Raw genomic sequence first — 17,686 nt, forward strand, 5'->3', positions numbered from 1 at the left:
GGGGGGAGGGTCAATCTTCCAGGAAGTTCCTTAGCCAAAGCTCATGGAAACAATTGGGAGCTCTGCGAGAGCATTACTGTATATTTTAATCCTATGTTAGCCATTAATTTTGCTCTGGTTCTGGTCTGCCTCTTGAGGTTAGTGCTTCCCTGGGCCCAAAGTGTATCCATTTTGATCCTCATTAAAAACAACCCAACAGCAGGGCTCACAAGAGCCCTTCTCTCTCTTGGGATTCCTAGTTCCTCTCAACCTGCAAGCTTTTGGCTTGAACTGGTGGGGCCGGGGCCCCCGACTCAGTTCCCAGTTTAGGATTGCCGCTACACTTGAGGAGAAAATCAACTGGCATGCTACGTAAGCAGAGAGAAAGGAGAAAGGAGCAGGGAGGGACAACACATGGGGTACATCAGAATTCCCAAAATACTATATATATATAATATTGTATATTTTTTCAATGTTGTTATTGTTTGATGCAAAGAAACAAACAAACAAAAAATACCCCCTGCAGCTTGTGTCGCTTTGTAAAATTGTCAATAATATTCAAGCAAGTGAAGGAAATATGATATGGAAAAGGGAATGGAACACATTTTAAAATAAAAAAAGGATTTTAAAAATGTACACTCTGGATTTTGGAGCCTCTTTCTTCAGAAACAAGCTTTTTTTTTTGTCTTGCAAATGCTCCTACCTGGTGCGGCAAAAAGAGGGTAAAGGGATTCAAGTCAGCAGAGTTTTGTTCACAGTTGACCACTTCAGAAGTCTCCTTGGCCTAAAGTCTTGTGAATTGCGGGATTTATTTGGCAAGCAGAAGAGTAGAATGTGCAGAGGAAAGGACAGTCACATTTTTGGAGAAGGTGGGCAATAGGACTTTGGTCAAACTGGTAATCTAAGTCAGAAGTGTGTTTTATATGTGTGTGGTGTGTGTATTCCAGAATATTTATATACATATGTGTGTTTGTATATGCATCTATGTTTGCATGTCAGAAGTATATAATTATATACAGTGCTTTTTTTGTAAAAGAAAAAGGTGCCGGAACTCACACGTTATACAACCTGCCTTGCCTACCCTATAAGGTTCCATCCAAAAAAGGTGCTGGGAACTCCGTTCTGAGCGTTCTATGAGAAAAAAAGCCCTGATTATATACCATATATAGTGTATATACACACCACCCTTCCCACCCTTGTGGATGGTGTGTGTCTTCCTCAATCTCTGGCCTTCTACCAGAACTCTGAGTTTGAGGGTTATGCACATTATCTTAGCTGTTCCCAGCACTGCAGTCTTCTGGGCAGAGAGGTTGAACATCACCCCTTGAACCTGTTGGAGCCACTCTCCCAGCTTAGGTGTCAGAGCCCCAAGTGCTCCTACCATCATTGGGACCACTTTGGCCTGAACTTCCTACATCCTCTCCAGTTCCTTCTTCAGTCCCTGGTAATTCTCCAGTTTCTCCTACTCAATGGAAAAGTTGGTAGTGGCTTTCCAGCTTCAGGGGTTGGCTGTAAATCCAGTTATTTTTCTGGATGTTCTTGAGTCTGGGATATAATGTATAGTTGGCCTATCTCAAGTTGTAATAGCAGCTTCCTCTTCACTATGTTGAACCATAGGATAACTAGCTGTTTCTCAGTATGGATGCAAGTCTTCTATCCCTAGTTCCTTCATATGCTTCATATATCCCTCATTACGTCTGCTGTTGTACTAGCATTCCATCAATTCCAGGTTCTCTAGTCTTTTAAGTGTAGTTTGCCCCAGTAGTCCACTTCCGGATTGTCCTGATTCCTCAACTTGTGACATGGGCTTTGTTAATCCAGGCAATGTCCAAGCTGACATAGCTTTCCTAGTTCACGTTACTCATATTTTGAGGTAGGCAGGTGAAGTTTTATTTAGTGGGTCTTTGCTTAAGAACCCCTACTAGTAAGGCAGGTATTAGTTGGAATTTGAACCCATCTCCCACATCACAGGCAACAAACTTATCACTACATATTCAGTTATATACGTGTCTATTGTATCTCTCTTTCAAAATATAAACTCAGAACCCATCTAGAAAGAAAGCCGTAGGAGTAGAAAATTTGTGATGTTCAAGCAAACTTTTTTCTCTTTGCCTTTAGTCTCTTAGGGAACAGCATCAAGTTCTTGCAGAACCCAAGGCTTCAATGGAAAGCAGACTTTGAAAATCCCTGCTGTATATGTTGCTCCAGAATTGGGTAGCACCTATTAGGAATGAAAGGTTCCTACAGGGAGGACAGTCCAAGTCTCAGGGGGACCCTGGAAGACTTGAGCTAAAGAGGTTAGTCTTCTAATTTTTCACAAGTAGAAATTCCTAGGCCAGAGCTTGCTTCTGTGGATGCGTCCTGAAACAGTCAAAGGAGAGGCTCTTCATTAATTCATTTTAAATACTAACAGTTGCAAAATTGTGGTGGGATAAGAACCCAGTCCATCCTATTAGCATAAGGCCCGGTTTCGTGTTTTAAAATACGTCACAGTGCGTATGAACAAACTCTCAAAACTGCAATTTTATTCATATATTTTTTTTGCATTTTTAAAGAACTCATACAGACAGAAATCCAAGCACAAGTTAGATTCCAATTTCAGGATATTCCCTTCACCAACATTGTACAGCTCTCTCCCACATGAAGAATTTTGCATAGTAGCTGCCAACGTATTTCTTCTCCACTTGATTTTTTTTTTACCTTCCTGTTAAGAGGTAAAATCTACAAATCAAGAAATGTAAACAAAGCCCCAGAAGATAACACAAAGGTAGTCCATGAACAGTCTATCTCAAGAAACTTATTTTGCAGTCCTTAATGTCGCTGTTTCCTATGAACATGGAGAAAAATATGGAGTGGGAAGGCACGAGTACCCCGCCAATATTTAGAGCTGCGGTCCCCAACTTTTCTGGCTTGGTGGACCAGAAGTGTGTGTGTGTGTGGGGGGGGGAATGGTTCAAGCGGCGGGCTTCGCACATGAGGGTGAGCACCCACCACTCCTGCAAATGGAGCTTCATGTGTGCAGGCACCCATCCACCATTTGTGCAGCCCAGTTCTGAATCGGCAGCAGCCCAGAGGTTGGGGACCCCTGCTTTAGAAGATAAGCAACTTGCTACTCTGGTAGGCTCAAAAGAGAAACATTGCTGTATCTGTAAAGTTCTGATCACTGGCTGATACAGATGGAGAGTTCAATTTTGAGGTCCAAATTACTTATCCCTTTCCAATAAAATGTCCTTGTCTTCTTTGTACTGCTTTTCTTAAAAACTCTCTTATTTTCACACTCAGTTGACCAGATCAGCTCCAGCTCTAGGAAGCGTAGAGCGTAACACTTTCAGTGCACCAAACCGCACGATGGGTATACTGATCACCTAGCCTGTGGGACCCTGGAAGCATTCACTAGAGATGTTTTCTTTGAAACATTTCTGTACAGCAAATTCCACATCCGTCCAGGTTTGTGATCTGTATGTGCTCCTTTGTCCATGGCTTTATATGTCTGATAAAGGCCAAGAGCAGCTGAACATGTCTTTCACTTATAAAGCCTTGAAAACCACCCATTACAGAAGGCTCCTAACTTTTTAGGCTTTGCTTATGTGCTGTAATGGAATGGGGAAGTGTACCCATTAAGCCACTATACCCTTCAAAGCCTTTAACAGCTTAAGCCACCTGGCAAGAATAAAAAGGTATCACTTTTGGGTTGCCAAGTGAATAATCAGCTCATAGGTAACCATAACGATTGCAGCATTGGGGATCTGACGAAGAAGATGAGCTGTAAGTCCACGATAAAGAGCTAAGGGGCCTTCTTCTCTGGCCACAAGCTGGAGAGTTTGCACAAAAGAGCGATAACGATATCCCTCCTCACGTAGCCGTGTCCGAACAACCTCTATGGGAAATAAAACAGAAAGTGAGTGTAAGGATGGCAGGAAGCTCTTGTTATGGTCAGACGGGTTCAAAGGAGAGCATGGAGCTCAGAGCAACTCACCATGTGGATAGGCAATGCACGAAGCACATGTTTTGGAGACAGCCGCTGCTGCCATCAGACCGCAGAAGTCTTGGGCGTTGGGTGATAAGACAACTGCTGGAGTCAGCAGCAGCTGATGTTCCCTGAGTCGCTGCTTCAAAGCCTCGTAAAACACAAAGTGGATCACTGTTTCAGTGACACCAGCATAGGAGGCAGTAACTCCACGGTAAAAGCCACGCAGACCTTCTCTGTAGTAGACCCGCATGGCACACTGAAGGCCACTGGTGCTCCTCTCGTTTTTGCCCCTGAAAGGCGGAAGGAAAGATTTTGCTTCATATTGCCAATATCACTGGCTGTGCTTTTTCAATACTAAAAATGGGTATCTAACCCTGCAGCTAAAACTTGAATTCAAAAACCTACATTCTGCAATCTGTTTAAATCAGATAAATCAAACCATAAAAAAAACTTTCTGAAGATTTTATTTATCTTATCCCAACTGAATTATTTTTTATAAATAATTCAAAGCTGTGAATATACATAATACTCCTTCCTCCTATTTTCTCCACAACATCCTTGTGAGGTGAATTGGGCTGAGTGTGTGTGACTGGCCCAAAGTCATCTAGCTGGCTCTCATGGCTAATGTAGGCCTTGAACCCACCTTCTAGGCCAGCACCTTAACCACTATACCAAACTGATGTAACTTCTACAGTTTTTACTATTTTGCATAATGTAGACCTCAGGAGGCACAGACTCTGTAAGAACTGAAAGTTTAACCATGCAAAATATTATGCACATATCTTGAGCTTCTGAAATGCCCCAGGCATTCAAGCATTTAGTTGTAACTTTAAGGGAAATTTTTTAAAAAAAGACTGGAGTTCCTAGGACTCTGAATGTTGTTCTTAAGTGCAGGATAGTCTACTGGTAGTCCTCGGTTTAAAACAGTTCGTTTAGTGGCTGTTCAAAAGTTATAATGGCACTGAAAAAAATGGGTTATGACAGTTTTTCACTGTTGCAGCCTCCCCATGGTCACGTGATCAACCTTTGGACCCTTGGCAACTCATGCACATTGATAACAGTTGCAGCGTTCTGTGGTCATCCCCTTTTGGGACCTTCCTGCAAGCAAAGTCAATGAGGCAGCCAGATTCATTTAACAACCGTGTTACTAACTTAGCCACTGCAGTGATTCACTTATCGACTTTGGCAAGAAAGGTTATAAAATGGGGCAAAATTCACTTAACAACTGTCTCACGTCGCAACGGAAATGTTGGGCTCAATTGTGGTCATAAGTCGAGGACTACCTCTATTTGTACTCTGATTAGCCGTGACAGTTGACAAACCTCCCTTCTTTCTTTTACATTTGCAGTTAGTTGTTTTAAAAACTGGTTTTCTATGATGCCCAGAAATGATCCAGCAATGCAGGTGTCTCAAGTGAGGTCCTGGACAGGTGCATTTCCCACTGCCTTTACCTGCGCTCCAGTTGCATCCTAGTCTTCACTAACCAGATAGGATTTGTCAAAGTGGCGGATGTGATGCCTGCAGAAAGCAGATGAAGAAAAGTCAAAGGGACCAACATAAAACGCTGATTGTAAAGTTCCCTAAGGCCTGAAAATTATTTCAAAGTGCCCTCCCGAGTAAAAAGGTTAAAAAAAGTTGATGTATACCAAGCTTAAGGCATTTAATGATTAGTGACAGAAGAAACCCATATTTGTATGCATAGGACATTCATTTACCTGCACAGGCTGCTGAAATCATGTGCACTTTCTTGGACTCTGGCATAAACACCCTGTTGAGTCTCTCCTTAGCTCCCGAATATGCAGCAAAATAAATGGCCCTAGAAGAAGAAAGGGGAAATGGCATCTCAAAAAACATGCAACATTGAATTTGGATGACAAATCAAGAAGAAAACCTTTCTTACAGTCAATTGATGCCATGCATCGAAAGGACTCTCTGACGATGTACTGTGTAGGTGGTTACAATGAGGAGCTCTGTAAAGTTATGCTTGGATCATACCTGTTCCATCAAATCATCTTACCTGGAAGGAGCAACTCCGATAAGATTAGGTCCCAGGCCTCGAAACAGGGAGCGAACACCTTCCTTCTCTAGAATGATTCTATTTAGAAAGGAGTGAATGAGCACATTACTCTCTGTCCTCTTTTTCAGGGTAGAGGAGAGTTGGAAATTTGGGAGAACATCAGCAGAGCTTCCCATGCAACACAGATCTGTTCTCCCACATTGTTCACCTTAGTAGTTCAAGGAAGCCAATTCTGGGGAGTCCTGGGCGGACAAATGTTCCATTCACTCCTTGAAACTGCACTGCAGGTAGGCATACAGGCCTTGAGGTCAAGGTGGAGGACTGTAGGCGGGTCTTCACCACTTCCAATGGGCAAGTCAAAATGGCTCCTATTGTTCCACCTAACCTGTGGGAGTACAGGAAAAAAAATGCACCAATCCAGGGTGAAAGACAGTCTTCAATGCAGTATTATACCCAAAAAATTGTCAAAATGGGCTGGGACTTTTCACTGAGCATATATTTAGAGACAAAAATATACCTGCTATCTGTTACGTCCAGTAGAAAATTTAGTCATTGTTTGGTGGATTACCCAAAAGAACAATAAACTTTGGTTACCAAAGATCATTTGAGAGATGTAGAGAAAAAGCATCAAGATTCCCTCATTTTATTCTGCCTACAAGCTCAATTAATGTGTCTATATTTAAAGTATCTTATTCTTTGAAGAGATCGGACGAGAAGGTCCTTTCAGTTTAAGAATGGCAATTAAAAGAACACCGATTGGGAAAGTAGGAATATGCGTGACTACGTCCATCAGGACTGACAAGCAGCTCTCACCATGTTCCTCTCTCTATCTTTTTATTTTCTCCGTGGGCCGCTCTGCTATATTAATATGCGTCAGCTTCCAGATTTGCAGTTGATTAACATGCTGACGTCTTGGATCTGTGTTTCCAAGCAGATGCCAAAAAAAAAGGGGGGGGGGGAAAGACCCAAACTTGTGAACTTTGCATCTAGAAATTGCTCAACCAGCTTTATTTTGCTGCCTGCATGCCTTGCCCTAGCTTGCAGGATTTCTGCTACTGTGCACTTTGGCAACTGTTCTTTACCCCAGTAAATAAGGGAAAGCCATAACCAGTATTAGTCCAATAAATAAATCTTTTTGTTCAATCTTTGGCCATATGTACTATGTACATATGTACTATGGAATTGATGGTGTTAATTGATGGCAATAATGCAGCTTTTGCTATCTTATATATGTATATTTATATCCCAACTTTATCCTATACCAGACATGTCAAACACAAGGCCCAGGGGCCGGATCCGGCCCGTGAAGTGGTTTTATGCAGCCCGTGAAGCCGTCCTGGAAACAGTGAGGGAACGGCCCCCACTGCCTTGGCCCTGGCCCAGAGACCCTCCACCTGCCAGAGACCCTCAGATCTGTCCCACTCCTGCCCAGGCCCCCATAGGCACCCTTGATGCGAACGATGTAGAGTTGGCCACGCCCACCCAGTAGGCCATACGCACTCTAGCCACGCCCACCCAGTAGGCCGCGCCCACCCAGGCCACACCCACCCAGCCCCCTGAGGGCAACCGCAATGCTGATGCGGCCCTCAACGAAATTGAGTTTGACACCCCTGTCCTATACGATTCAATATGGCGTACAGAATGCTTCTTCCTCTTATTTTTTGCACAACAATAACAACCTTGTGATGTAAGCTGGAATGAGAGACAGTTCTGTTTCATGCCCGGAGTAAAACTAGAATTCACAATCTCTCAGTTTCTAGTCCAGCTTCTTAATCGTAATGCTCAACTTTTATCTTGTGATTTGCTGGTTGCAAAAATATTCTAAGAAAAAGCCTTGCTGACTTTTTCATCTGCCTATGTTTATGAAAAAAATCAGGTTTAGAAACCACTTTTTGGTGCCTTTGTACAACTCTTTTTCTACTTGACTATAATTTGGATTTCCATAATCGCCGGGTATTTTTTTTAACACGCTCAGCCAAAACTTGCTAATGGTAACACCTCTGGCAGGATGGGGACTCTTGCTGACCCTCTAACCCTCCTCTCCTCCCTTTTTTTGTCTTCTGCCCCCATGCTAGCAGAGGAATGGTAGGAAGAAGGAACAGCAGCGATAGGAGCAGCCTCCATTAAGCTGGCCTCAGCAAGCTGGCTCCGAAGAGAAAAGGGAATGGCAAGAAAATGTAGTCACATGGAATGAAATCTGGACTACACATTTTTCTGCTATTCCCTCTCATTGTTAGTGAATAAGGAACGAGCGGTCAACCACTGAACCAAAACTAACAACACTGAGGCAGTCGAAGAGGTAGAATAACCTATTGCAGAGGTCCCCAACCTTTTGGGCACCAGGGACCGATTCCATGGAGAATAGTTTTTCCACGGACCGCAGAGTGCGTGGTTTTGTGTGCTGCCTGCATCCCACAGATGGGGCTTTGCTTCTTTGTGCTCTTGCTGGCATGCTGCGGCCCAGTACCGGTCCACGGACCGGGGGTTGGGGACCACTGACCTATCGGCCTCAAGAATATCGAATCTAAGCAACACCTTTTCAGGAGGGAGAGAATGCATGTAGGTGAGATGAGGGTATAAAAAAGGGACAGAGAAAAGCTCACCGAAGGCCTAGAGAAGGCAACAAAAGGCAGGAGAGAAAGCGCGCCCTTCATAAAATGAGAAAGGAAAGCCTGTGGTCACGAAATGGCAAAAGTGTTATGTTCTTTTTCTAATGTATCACCTGAGAACATGCACTTCCATAGGCAGAATGAAACAAGGAAGACTAGGGAAGGGGGTTTAGGACAAAAGGCTCAACAGTGGCATAACAACTCACTGGGACCGATTGGGATGTCTTACCATTTCATACGTAGGGAATCTAAAGAGACCCCAGGGGCCCTGCTTTGATCCAAGGACTTTAAGAAGGATTCAGTTCACAAGTTACTGCTAAGTTTGTAAGCCGCCCTGAGTCTTCGGAGAAGGGCGGGATATAAATGGAATTTTAAAAAAAAAGTTTGGCATTGTACACATCTGTATATATGTACTAGCAACATGTGAAAAAGGGGGGAAAAATGTAACCCATCCCATTATTTTTTGTTGCACAAGATCCTAACTGCTGTTTTCATTAATCTAGGAAATCGAAAACGGTGCCAACAGGCTCTTTCCTTTTTAATATCGCACCGTAAGGCAAAAAGCCGCGGGCTGACTTCCAGGGTCATCAAGAATGAATGTTGCACAAGGCAGCAGTTTGGACAGAGATGGCGTCAAGTCCAAAAGGTAGCTCTAAGCCAGATAACAGAAAAATCAACCTGGCATCCTGTGGAAAGATGGGGAATGGAGAGAAAACACATCATCCTGGGAAAACCTTTTTAAAATTCGTAATACAGATAGTCCTAGACTTACAACAGTTCATTTAGTGACCATTCAAAGTTACAACAGCGCTGAAAATAGTGACTTATGACTGTTTTCCATATTTATGACCATTGTAGCATCCCCATGGTCACATGATCAAAATTCAGATGCTTGGGCAAATGACTCACATTTATGGCGGTTGCACTGTCCCGGGGTCATGTGATCACTTTTGCAATCTTCTGACAAGCAAAGACAATGGGGAAGCCAGATTCACTTAACATCTGTGTTAGTAACTTAACAACTGCAGTGATTCACTTAATAAGTGTGGCAAGAAAAATTGTAAAATGGGGCAAAATTCACTTAACAACAGAAATTTTAGGCTCAATTATGGTCGTAAGCTGAGGACTACCTCTAATGTAAATTGGTCAGAAGCACCTCCATTAATGTTGACCAGCATTGTAGCACAATATGAACATCAAAAATACAATTCAGTGCCAAGTACTAGAGGAGCAGTTATAGTATATTAACTTACTATACCAAACCATCAAAACCATCAAGAAATCATAAAGTAAGGGATAGAAGTGACCTTAAAGATCACCTAGTCCCACCCTATCTAGTGCAGAAATCTACTACTATGGAATCTACAATAGTGTCTGATTAAATATTTCCAGGGAAGGAATTCTGCAGCACATTAATTAGTCTATAAAGTTTCACAGCATTCTTTGTTCTTTTCCTCAGTATAATGGGAAGCTATATTGAGAAATTATAATTATGAAGTACTGAATTGTTTTTTCCCCAATATCAGCCAGTGCAAAGCAAAGAGAGTAGCAAGATACCAGTGAAGCTCTTCAATAGAGGTATAATCAACTAACGGTATTAGTGAAGAAATGGAACCCATGGACTCTGCCCCCACAATCTCTTTGCCATGCTTCCTTCTCCATAGCTGTAGGAAACAACTTCAGTGTAAATCATTCTTCCCCCACAGTGTGCTCCTTAATATGCCTTCACGGTAGAGCTCTGCTGTGCTCCTTTCCATATAGCTGTATAAGTAGTTGTCGACTTGCGATCATTTGTTTAGTGACTGTCTAAAGTTACAATAGTGCTGAAAAAGTGATTTATGACAGGTCCTTGCAGTTATGACCATAGTAGCATCTCTGTGGTCACGTGATCAAAATTCAGGCACTTGGGAACTAACACGCATGGTTCGATGGTTCACGTAATCACTGCCTGCAATCTTCTCAGCCAGCTTCTGACAAGCAATGTCAATGGGGGAAACTGGATTTGCTTAATGACCACAGGATTCTTTTAATGACTATGGCAAAAAAACAAAAACAAATTGGATGTCACTCACTTAACAACCACCTCACTTAGTGATAGAAATTCTCATCCCAATTGAGGTTGTGAGTCAAGGACCACCTGAATTGCATGACACAAAGGAAAGTGACAGTAATTCCAATCCTGCCCAATGTCATCAGCCACAGGAAAAGCTGCCATTAATTGCCACTTGGAACATGTGTTGGGCTATGCCAAAAAGTTCCATCCAATTTCCCACCCCCCAATATTTTGCCAAAAGTTCATTTGCCTATCCAACCTACATGACTGCAAAGAATGAGTTTCCTATGTCTCTTGGATGCCACCTAGCTATTGTTGGGATTTGTGCAGTCCAAATGCAAAGTAAATGTGGCCGCAGAACTGGAATACAAGAAATAGAGGTTGATATGTGTGTAGAAGGAACTCTAATTGTAAGGCAACAACCTTCTCAGCTTTTCAAGGTAAGATCAGACTAGGGAACCACAGTCATGAATAGTAGAAATAGTAGCGCATGAGTATAGGCACCATGGTAACAGTTTCTACTAGACAGAGTAATTTCTATAGCAGAAAAATATTATTTGTATTTAGAGGACTCTTTGCTTAAAAGTGCTGGAATAGCTTTTTGGATTCTTCCTACTCACACCTCCTCTTTCCTATGCTCAAATGGCAAATTTAGTGAGAAGACAGAAAACATGAATAAGCTATCAAGAAGTTCTCTCTGCTTACGTTTGGTTTTTACTGCTAAAAGTAGTAACTTATCTTTGGGGATCGAATCTTTTCAGTCCTCATGATAGCTTAAATAAGGATGTTGTCCCCAGAATAGCAGAAATATTAGACCATGGGCTACATTTGGCCTGTGGAGGTGGGTGGCAGAAGCAGGGGGTGGGCAGGTATCGGGAGCGGGGGAGCAGCAGGCAGCAGTCTTCACAACAGTCCCAGTTTCTTATATGGTCCCTTGGGAAAATTAATTACCAATCCCTGAGAAATATGGTGGATCAGAAGAGCAGACTAGAACAGTGGCTTGAAAATTGTAACAGCGTGATTCACCACTACAGACTTTCTAGCACAGACATGTCAAACACAAGGCCTGGGGGCCGAATCCGGCCCGCAAAGTGGTTTCATGTGGCCCGTGAAGCCATCCTGGAAACAGTGAGGGAACGGCCCCCACTGCCTTGGCCCTGGCTCAGAGACCCTCCTTCTGCCAGAGACCCTCAGATCTGTCCCACTCCTGCCCAGGCCCCCATAGGCACCCTTGATGCGAACGATGTAGAGCTGGCCATGCCCACCCAGTAGGTCATATGCACTCTAGCCATGCCCACCCAGTAGGCCACGTCCATCCTGGCCATACCCACCCGGCCCCTTGAAGGGAACCACAATGCTGATGTGGCCCTCAATGAAATTGAGTTTGACACCCCTGTTCTAGCAGTTCATACTGGGAACTCAGGCTGCAAAGAATGGCAATTAATATTCACTCTGTTAAGCCATGTGGAGACTTCAACTCCCAGAATTCTGAGAATAGATTCCACAAACGTAAAGTTGTCTTGAGTAGAAAAATACTGATTCTAGGGGATAAAATAATGTTATTTTTCTAATCCTCAAGCAGATGCAATTTCCACATACATATTAAACGTCAACTCCTCCATCAACACACTACCCCATATTTTAACATTTCTCCAGATATCTACTCCTCTTTTTCAGCATTTTTACAGCATTCACAGCTTACTTTTCATTGTTTATTGCAGGGGTGTCAAACTCAATTTCATTGAGGGCCGCGTCAGCATTGCGGTTGCCCTCAGGGGGCCGGGTGGGCGTGGCCAGGGTGGGCGTGGCCTACTGGGTGGGCGTGGCTAGAGTGCATACGGCCTACTGGGTGGGCATGGCCAGCTCTACACCGTTCGCATCAAGGGTGCCTATAGGGGCCTGGGCAGGAGTGGGACAGATCTGAGGGTCTCTGGCAGAAGGAGGGTCTCTGGGCCAGGGCCAGGGCCAAGGCAGTGGGGGCCGTTCCCTCACTGTTTCCAAGATGGCTTTGTGGGCCGCATGAAACCACTTCGCGGGCCAGATCCGGCCCCCGGGCCTTGTGTTTGACATGTCTGGTTTATTGCATTGCTCTAAGCCAGGGGTAGGCAACCTCGGCTCTTTTATGACTCATGGACTTCAACTCCCAGAATTCCTGAGTCAGCTGACTCAGGAATTCTGGGAGTTGAAGTCCATGAGTCATAAAAGAGCCGAGGTTGCCTACCCCTGCTCTAAGCAATGCTGCAAAACGAAAGGAAGTAATTCAAAGGAAATAATTCAAAGCTGTCTCCTCCAACCAGTTGCATTGACCTGAGACTCATCCTTTTTTCTGGTTCCAATGCCTGGTACTTCGCCTTAGGTGAGCTTTTCTTGAGCCTCAGAGCAATTCCCAGCATTTCTAAATTTTTAAATAAAAAATCAACAGCCAGAGAAGAACTGCCAGAGCTGCCAACGACTGCTTTCAGGAAGTTAAGAACAGGTTAACACGGGAGAGTCACCGAAATCACAAGGGAGGTGTATACTGACTTCATAGCCAATCTCGTCTAGACCTTAATCACACCCACATTACTGGTGTAGCTTTAAACCTTCTCCAAATTGGGCAAAATAAATTTGTTTTATTGATTTCAATAGTAGTGGGAAAGGGGTGGCTACTTGGAAAGTTGCCCACGTGTTCAAAGTATATCCGGGTCTCTTTCTCCAAATGCGGCTGGGAGAGCAGGATGAAAAAGGATACCTCTGGCTAAAACAAAAATTACGGAAGTGTTTCCCACCAGTAACATTCATTTTGATTCTGCCATTTGAGTAGAGGGGGACGCAATTTCTGGGAGTCGTTTCAGAGTCGCTGCCGGCTCATTTTTAACTCTCATCCCACCAAAGAGAAGCTGGCGTGCAGCAAATTCTAAGTCAGCTCTAATGAAAGCTGAGCAGCAACGGATGTAAGAAAGCAACTGATCCTTGAACCTTGTTGTTGTTGTTGTTAGTTGCGAAGTCGTGTCCGACCCATCGCGACCCTATGGACAACGTTCCTCCAGGCTTTCCTGTCCTCTACCATCTTCTGGAGTCCATTTAAGCTCACGCCTACTGCTTCAGTGACTCCATCCATCCACCTCATTCTCTGTCGTCCCCTTCTTCTCTTGCCCTCAATCTTTCCCAGCATTAGGCTCTTCTCCAGTGAGTCCTTCCTTCTCATTAGGTGGCCAAAGTATTTGAGTTTTAGCTTCAGGATCTGGCCTTCTAAAGAGCAGTCAGGGTTGATCTCCTCTAGGACTGACCGGTTTGATCGCCTTGCAGTCCAAGGGACTCGCAGGAGTCTTCTCCAGCACCAGAGTTCAAAGGCTTCAATTCTTTGGCGCTCAGCCTTTCTTATGGTCCAGCTTTCACTGCCATACATTGCAAACCTTGAACCTACTTGCACGCTATCCAAGGAAAAATACCTCTAGCTAGCATAACCTGGCGAAAGTTGGTGCAACTTTCTGGCCGTTATTAAAAAATGCATTCGTCACTGGTTCACAACGGCACGCAGCTTTGGCAATATTTAACAGTGGTGTTCAAAACCCCCGCCATGCTTATTAAGAGATGCCCGGGACCGAAAAAGGGTCACCTAGTTGGCAAGCACGTGTTCTGGCCTGGACCCGAACACGCTGCTCTGGCCGGCCCAGCCCCCTGCGCTCCGCTGCAGCAAATGCCGCTGAGCCAACAGCGCACGCTTCTGAGCCACACACACACGTGCATGATCTCCGCGACGGGTCGTACTCTGACGTTCGCTGTGCTTACTCACCCGCCTGCCACGAGATGCAGAGTCGTGCTGTGGCGGGCCATCCCTCTCGACTCGCGCCCATGTGCCCGGCTGGGCTCCCGCCGAAGGTTCATTCCGTCCACCTCTCTCTGACGCACGGCTGGTGGAGCCTGGATTTCAATACGGTCTTTTTTTTTCCTCTGCGCCCGACAAGGCCCGGCTCTTTTTGGGAAGGGCACTGCAGCCTGCGGGAAGCCCTTGTCCGATGCTGCCGGTAAACGGTGACTTTTCTCGCGGGTTGGCCGTGAGGGCGGGCCGAGGGAGTGTCGTAAATCCCGCCTTGCCTCGGCTTGACGCAGGACGGCGCCTTCTCTCTGAGCAAATCGCAGCTCTCGGCGAGCTTTTCAGCAGTTATGCTCCACTTCCTCTGGGCGGCTTCTTCTACTCCAGGGGTCTTCAAACTCGGCTCTTTTATGACTCATGGACTTCAACTCCCAGAATTCCTCAGCCAGTGTGCCTGGCTGAGGAATTCTGGGAGTTGAAGTCCATGAGTCATAAAAGGGCCGAGTTTGAAGACCCCTGTTCTACTCACTCGGGATACAGCTGCTCGAGCAGGAGAACCTATACCAGGGGTAGGCAACTTTGGCTCTTTCATGACTCGTGGACTTCAACTCCCAGAATTCCTGAGCCAGCATAGCTGGCTCAGGAATTCTGGGAGTTGAAGTCCACGAGTCATAAAAGAGCCAAGGTTGCCTACCCCTGACCTATACTATTTCAGACAAGTTGACTGTCCAGTCTCTTCTTTAAAAACCTCCAGTGATGGAGCGCCCACGATTTCTGGAGGCAAGCTCTTCCACTGGCTAATTGCCCTCACTGTCAGGAAGTTTCTCCTTAATTCCAGGTTGCTTCTTCTCTTCTTGATTAGTTTCCATCCGTTGTTTCTTGTCCTGCCCTCTGGTGCTTTGGAAAATCAGTTGACCCCTTCCTCTTTGTGGCAACCTCTCAGGGGTCCCCACAGTAAGGAGAGATGGAGGCACCGGGAGGAGGAGGGCCGCCATTCAGGTCTGCTTGGAATGCCACAGATGGGCGGAATTGCTTTTTTTCCCCCCACCAGGTGATCCGAGGCAAATAAAGTGGAAGTTCTCGGTGCTTAGTTGTACCTTCCTCACGGACCCAGATTGTTGGGGGCAATTAAGCTGACTTTGTAATAATGCCGCTTGGGGTGTGTGTGAAAGCCCTAATAAGCAGGCATATACATAGGATGAAGGCTACTGCTAAGCTTGTAAGCCGCCCTGACTCTTCGGAGAAGGGCGGGATATAAATGGAATTAAAATAAAATAAAATAAATAATAATCCCAAAGTGCTATTGCATCATTTATTTCGTGTGACGTAGCAAAATACAATATATTTTGGGGTGCAATATATATATATTAGCCTCCTCGTGGTGCACCCCCTATTCTACACACACTGGCTGCTGGACCTTACAAGGATTTCCCAGCAAGGCTAAGCAGCATGCATACTGAAAGTAAAAAAATGGCGCCACCGCTACAGCGAGACACTGTTGCTGAAGGTGGGAGGGGCAGGTTGAGCTAGCCCGTCCCCCCCTTCCCTTTTTCTTCTTGCTTAAATGGTACGGTCCGGTTCTTTTGGGCGTGTTGATTGGTAGCTGTTGTCCAGAGACTGGAGCCCCGCCTCTTGATTGCAACATAACGTCTGCTGAAACTGCTTTACGGCGCCTTGAACTCACGGTGGTGGCATCCTTTTTATGAGCTGGACTGGTCTCTTTACCTGTTTGACGTAAAGGGGACGAGCGGGACCAAAGTATCTTTCTAGGAGATATATTTAATATCAAATCGGTAAAGATGGTTTGGGGGATAGGATGGGATTTTTATTTGTTTTGGAGAGGAGAGGCCAAGAAGTCAGGAGTTTCTAATGTTTTATATTACAGTTTCTATATTACAGTTTAAATATAAAGTCAACGTTATGGCTGGGAAGCAAGGAGAGAGGTAAGATTTCAGTTGGGTTTGGGGTAGAATTTCTGGAGGATAGTATAGTTCTACTATTGGACCTTTATTGTTTGATGCATGTGTCACCAGTCCACTCTGCAAAATTTGAACGTGTTCTCTCAAAAGGCGTAAACAAAAATGAGAAAACCTAAGTGAAGACCTTTAATGGACTCAATTATTTATGAAAGGCCATTTCTGGTGCATTTTCAAAGTATTTCCCCAAATAGGGAGCTGCCTAACTGATGTTTGTTAACAGTTCAAAGTAGTGATTACTATTTATCTGTTTTATATCCACCATGTGTACCATAAAGATAAGGCTGACTTTATTCCATTCATACTGTTAATGAGGATAACTTAATACAAAAAATGCACATTTAATAAAGTTTATAATATTAACTTTAAAATGTCTGCAGAGACTGATTAATAGATTTCAGTAAGGCATTTGACAAAGTAGACCACAACCTTCTGCTTAGTAAGGTAGAAAAAGGTGGGATAGATGACAACACCATCAGATGAATCTAGCTGGTTGACAAACCATACTTACCGAGTAGTCCTCAATGGTACTACATCCACATGGAGAAGTAAGCAGTGGGGTACCACAAGGCTCTGACTTAGGCCCAGTACTCTTCAATATCTTCATTAATGACTTAGATAAAGGCAGTGCTTTTTTTGTAAAAGAAAAAGGTGCTGGAACTCACACATGTCATACAACCTGCCTTGCCTACCCTGCAAGGTTCCATCCAAAAAAGGTGCTGGAATTCCATTCTGAGCATTCTATGACAAAAAAAAGCCCTGGATAAAGGAATAGAAGGGGAACTCATCAAATTGCAGATGACACTAAACTGCAGGAATAGCCAACACCCCAGAAGACAAACTCAGAATCCAAAAAGATCTTGACAAACTTGAACAATGGGCCTTATCCAACAAAATGAATTTTAATGCGGAGAAAAGCAAAGTTTTACATTTAGGCAGGAAAAATCAAAGGTACAAGTACAGATTAGGCGAGACCTGGCTCAAAAACAGTAATTGTGAGAGGGACCTCGGAATCCTAGTGGACGATCACTTAACTGTGAGCCAGCAGTGTGCAGCAGCAGCCAAAAAACTAATACGATTCTGAATTGTATAAACAGAGGCATAGAATCAAGATCACGCGAAGTACTATTGCCGCTTTATAAGACCCTAGTAAGACCATACCTGGAATACTGCAACCAATTTTGGTCACCATACTACAAAAAAGATGTTGAGACCTTGGAAAAAAATTCAGAGAAGATAGCTAAGATGATCAAAGACCTGAGACTAAAACATATAAAGAATGGCTG

General features: G+C 44.3%; 1 protein-coding gene across 2 annotated transcripts; it reads right to left on the reverse strand.

Annotated features, from left to right (window-relative positions):
• Positions 1-2,478: 2,478 nt before the first annotated feature.
• Positions 2,479-14,859, reverse strand: LOC308661835 (solute carrier family 25 member 36-A-like). Of its 2 annotated transcripts, none has more exons than XM_081317041.1 (7): positions 14,404-14,859; positions 6,175-6,346; positions 5,967-6,044; positions 5,665-5,765; positions 5,401-5,467; positions 3,956-4,239; positions 2,479-3,856 (listed from the first exon to the last, which is right to left on the reverse strand). In XM_081317041.1, the coding sequence occupies exons 1-7, from the start codon at positions 14,462-14,464 to the stop codon at positions 3,660-3,662; spliced, it is 960 nt and encodes a 319-aa protein (XP_081173167.1). In that variant the 5' UTR covers positions 14,465-14,859; the 3' UTR covers positions 2,479-3,659. The 2 variants fall into 2 exon arrangements, with proteins under 2 accessions (XP_081173167.1, XP_081173166.1); XM_081317040.1 differs by having other exon boundaries at positions 6,175-6,351.
• Between the last annotated feature and the right edge of the window lie 2,827 nt (positions 14,860-17,686).

This window comes from Vipera berus, assembly GCF_964194415.1.
Source record: "Vipera berus genome assembly, chromosome: 2".
Lineage (NCBI taxonomy): Eukaryota > Metazoa > Chordata > Lepidosauria > Squamata > Viperidae > Vipera > Vipera berus.

Coding starts and splice junctions, on each gene's coding strand:
- LOC308661835 (XM_081317040.1), bottom strand. CDS start 14,495: ATGAACCTTCGGCGGGAGCCCAGCCGGGCACATGGGCGCGAGTCGAGA. Junction 5,468..5,664: donor GATTTCAGCAGCCTGTGCAG/GTAAATGAATGT, acceptor TGCTTTCTGCAG/GCATCACATCCGCCACTTTG. Junction 4,240..5,400: donor AGGATGCAACTGGAGCGCAG/GTAAAGGCAGTG, acceptor TCCGCCTTTCAG/GGGCAAAAACGAGAGGAGCA.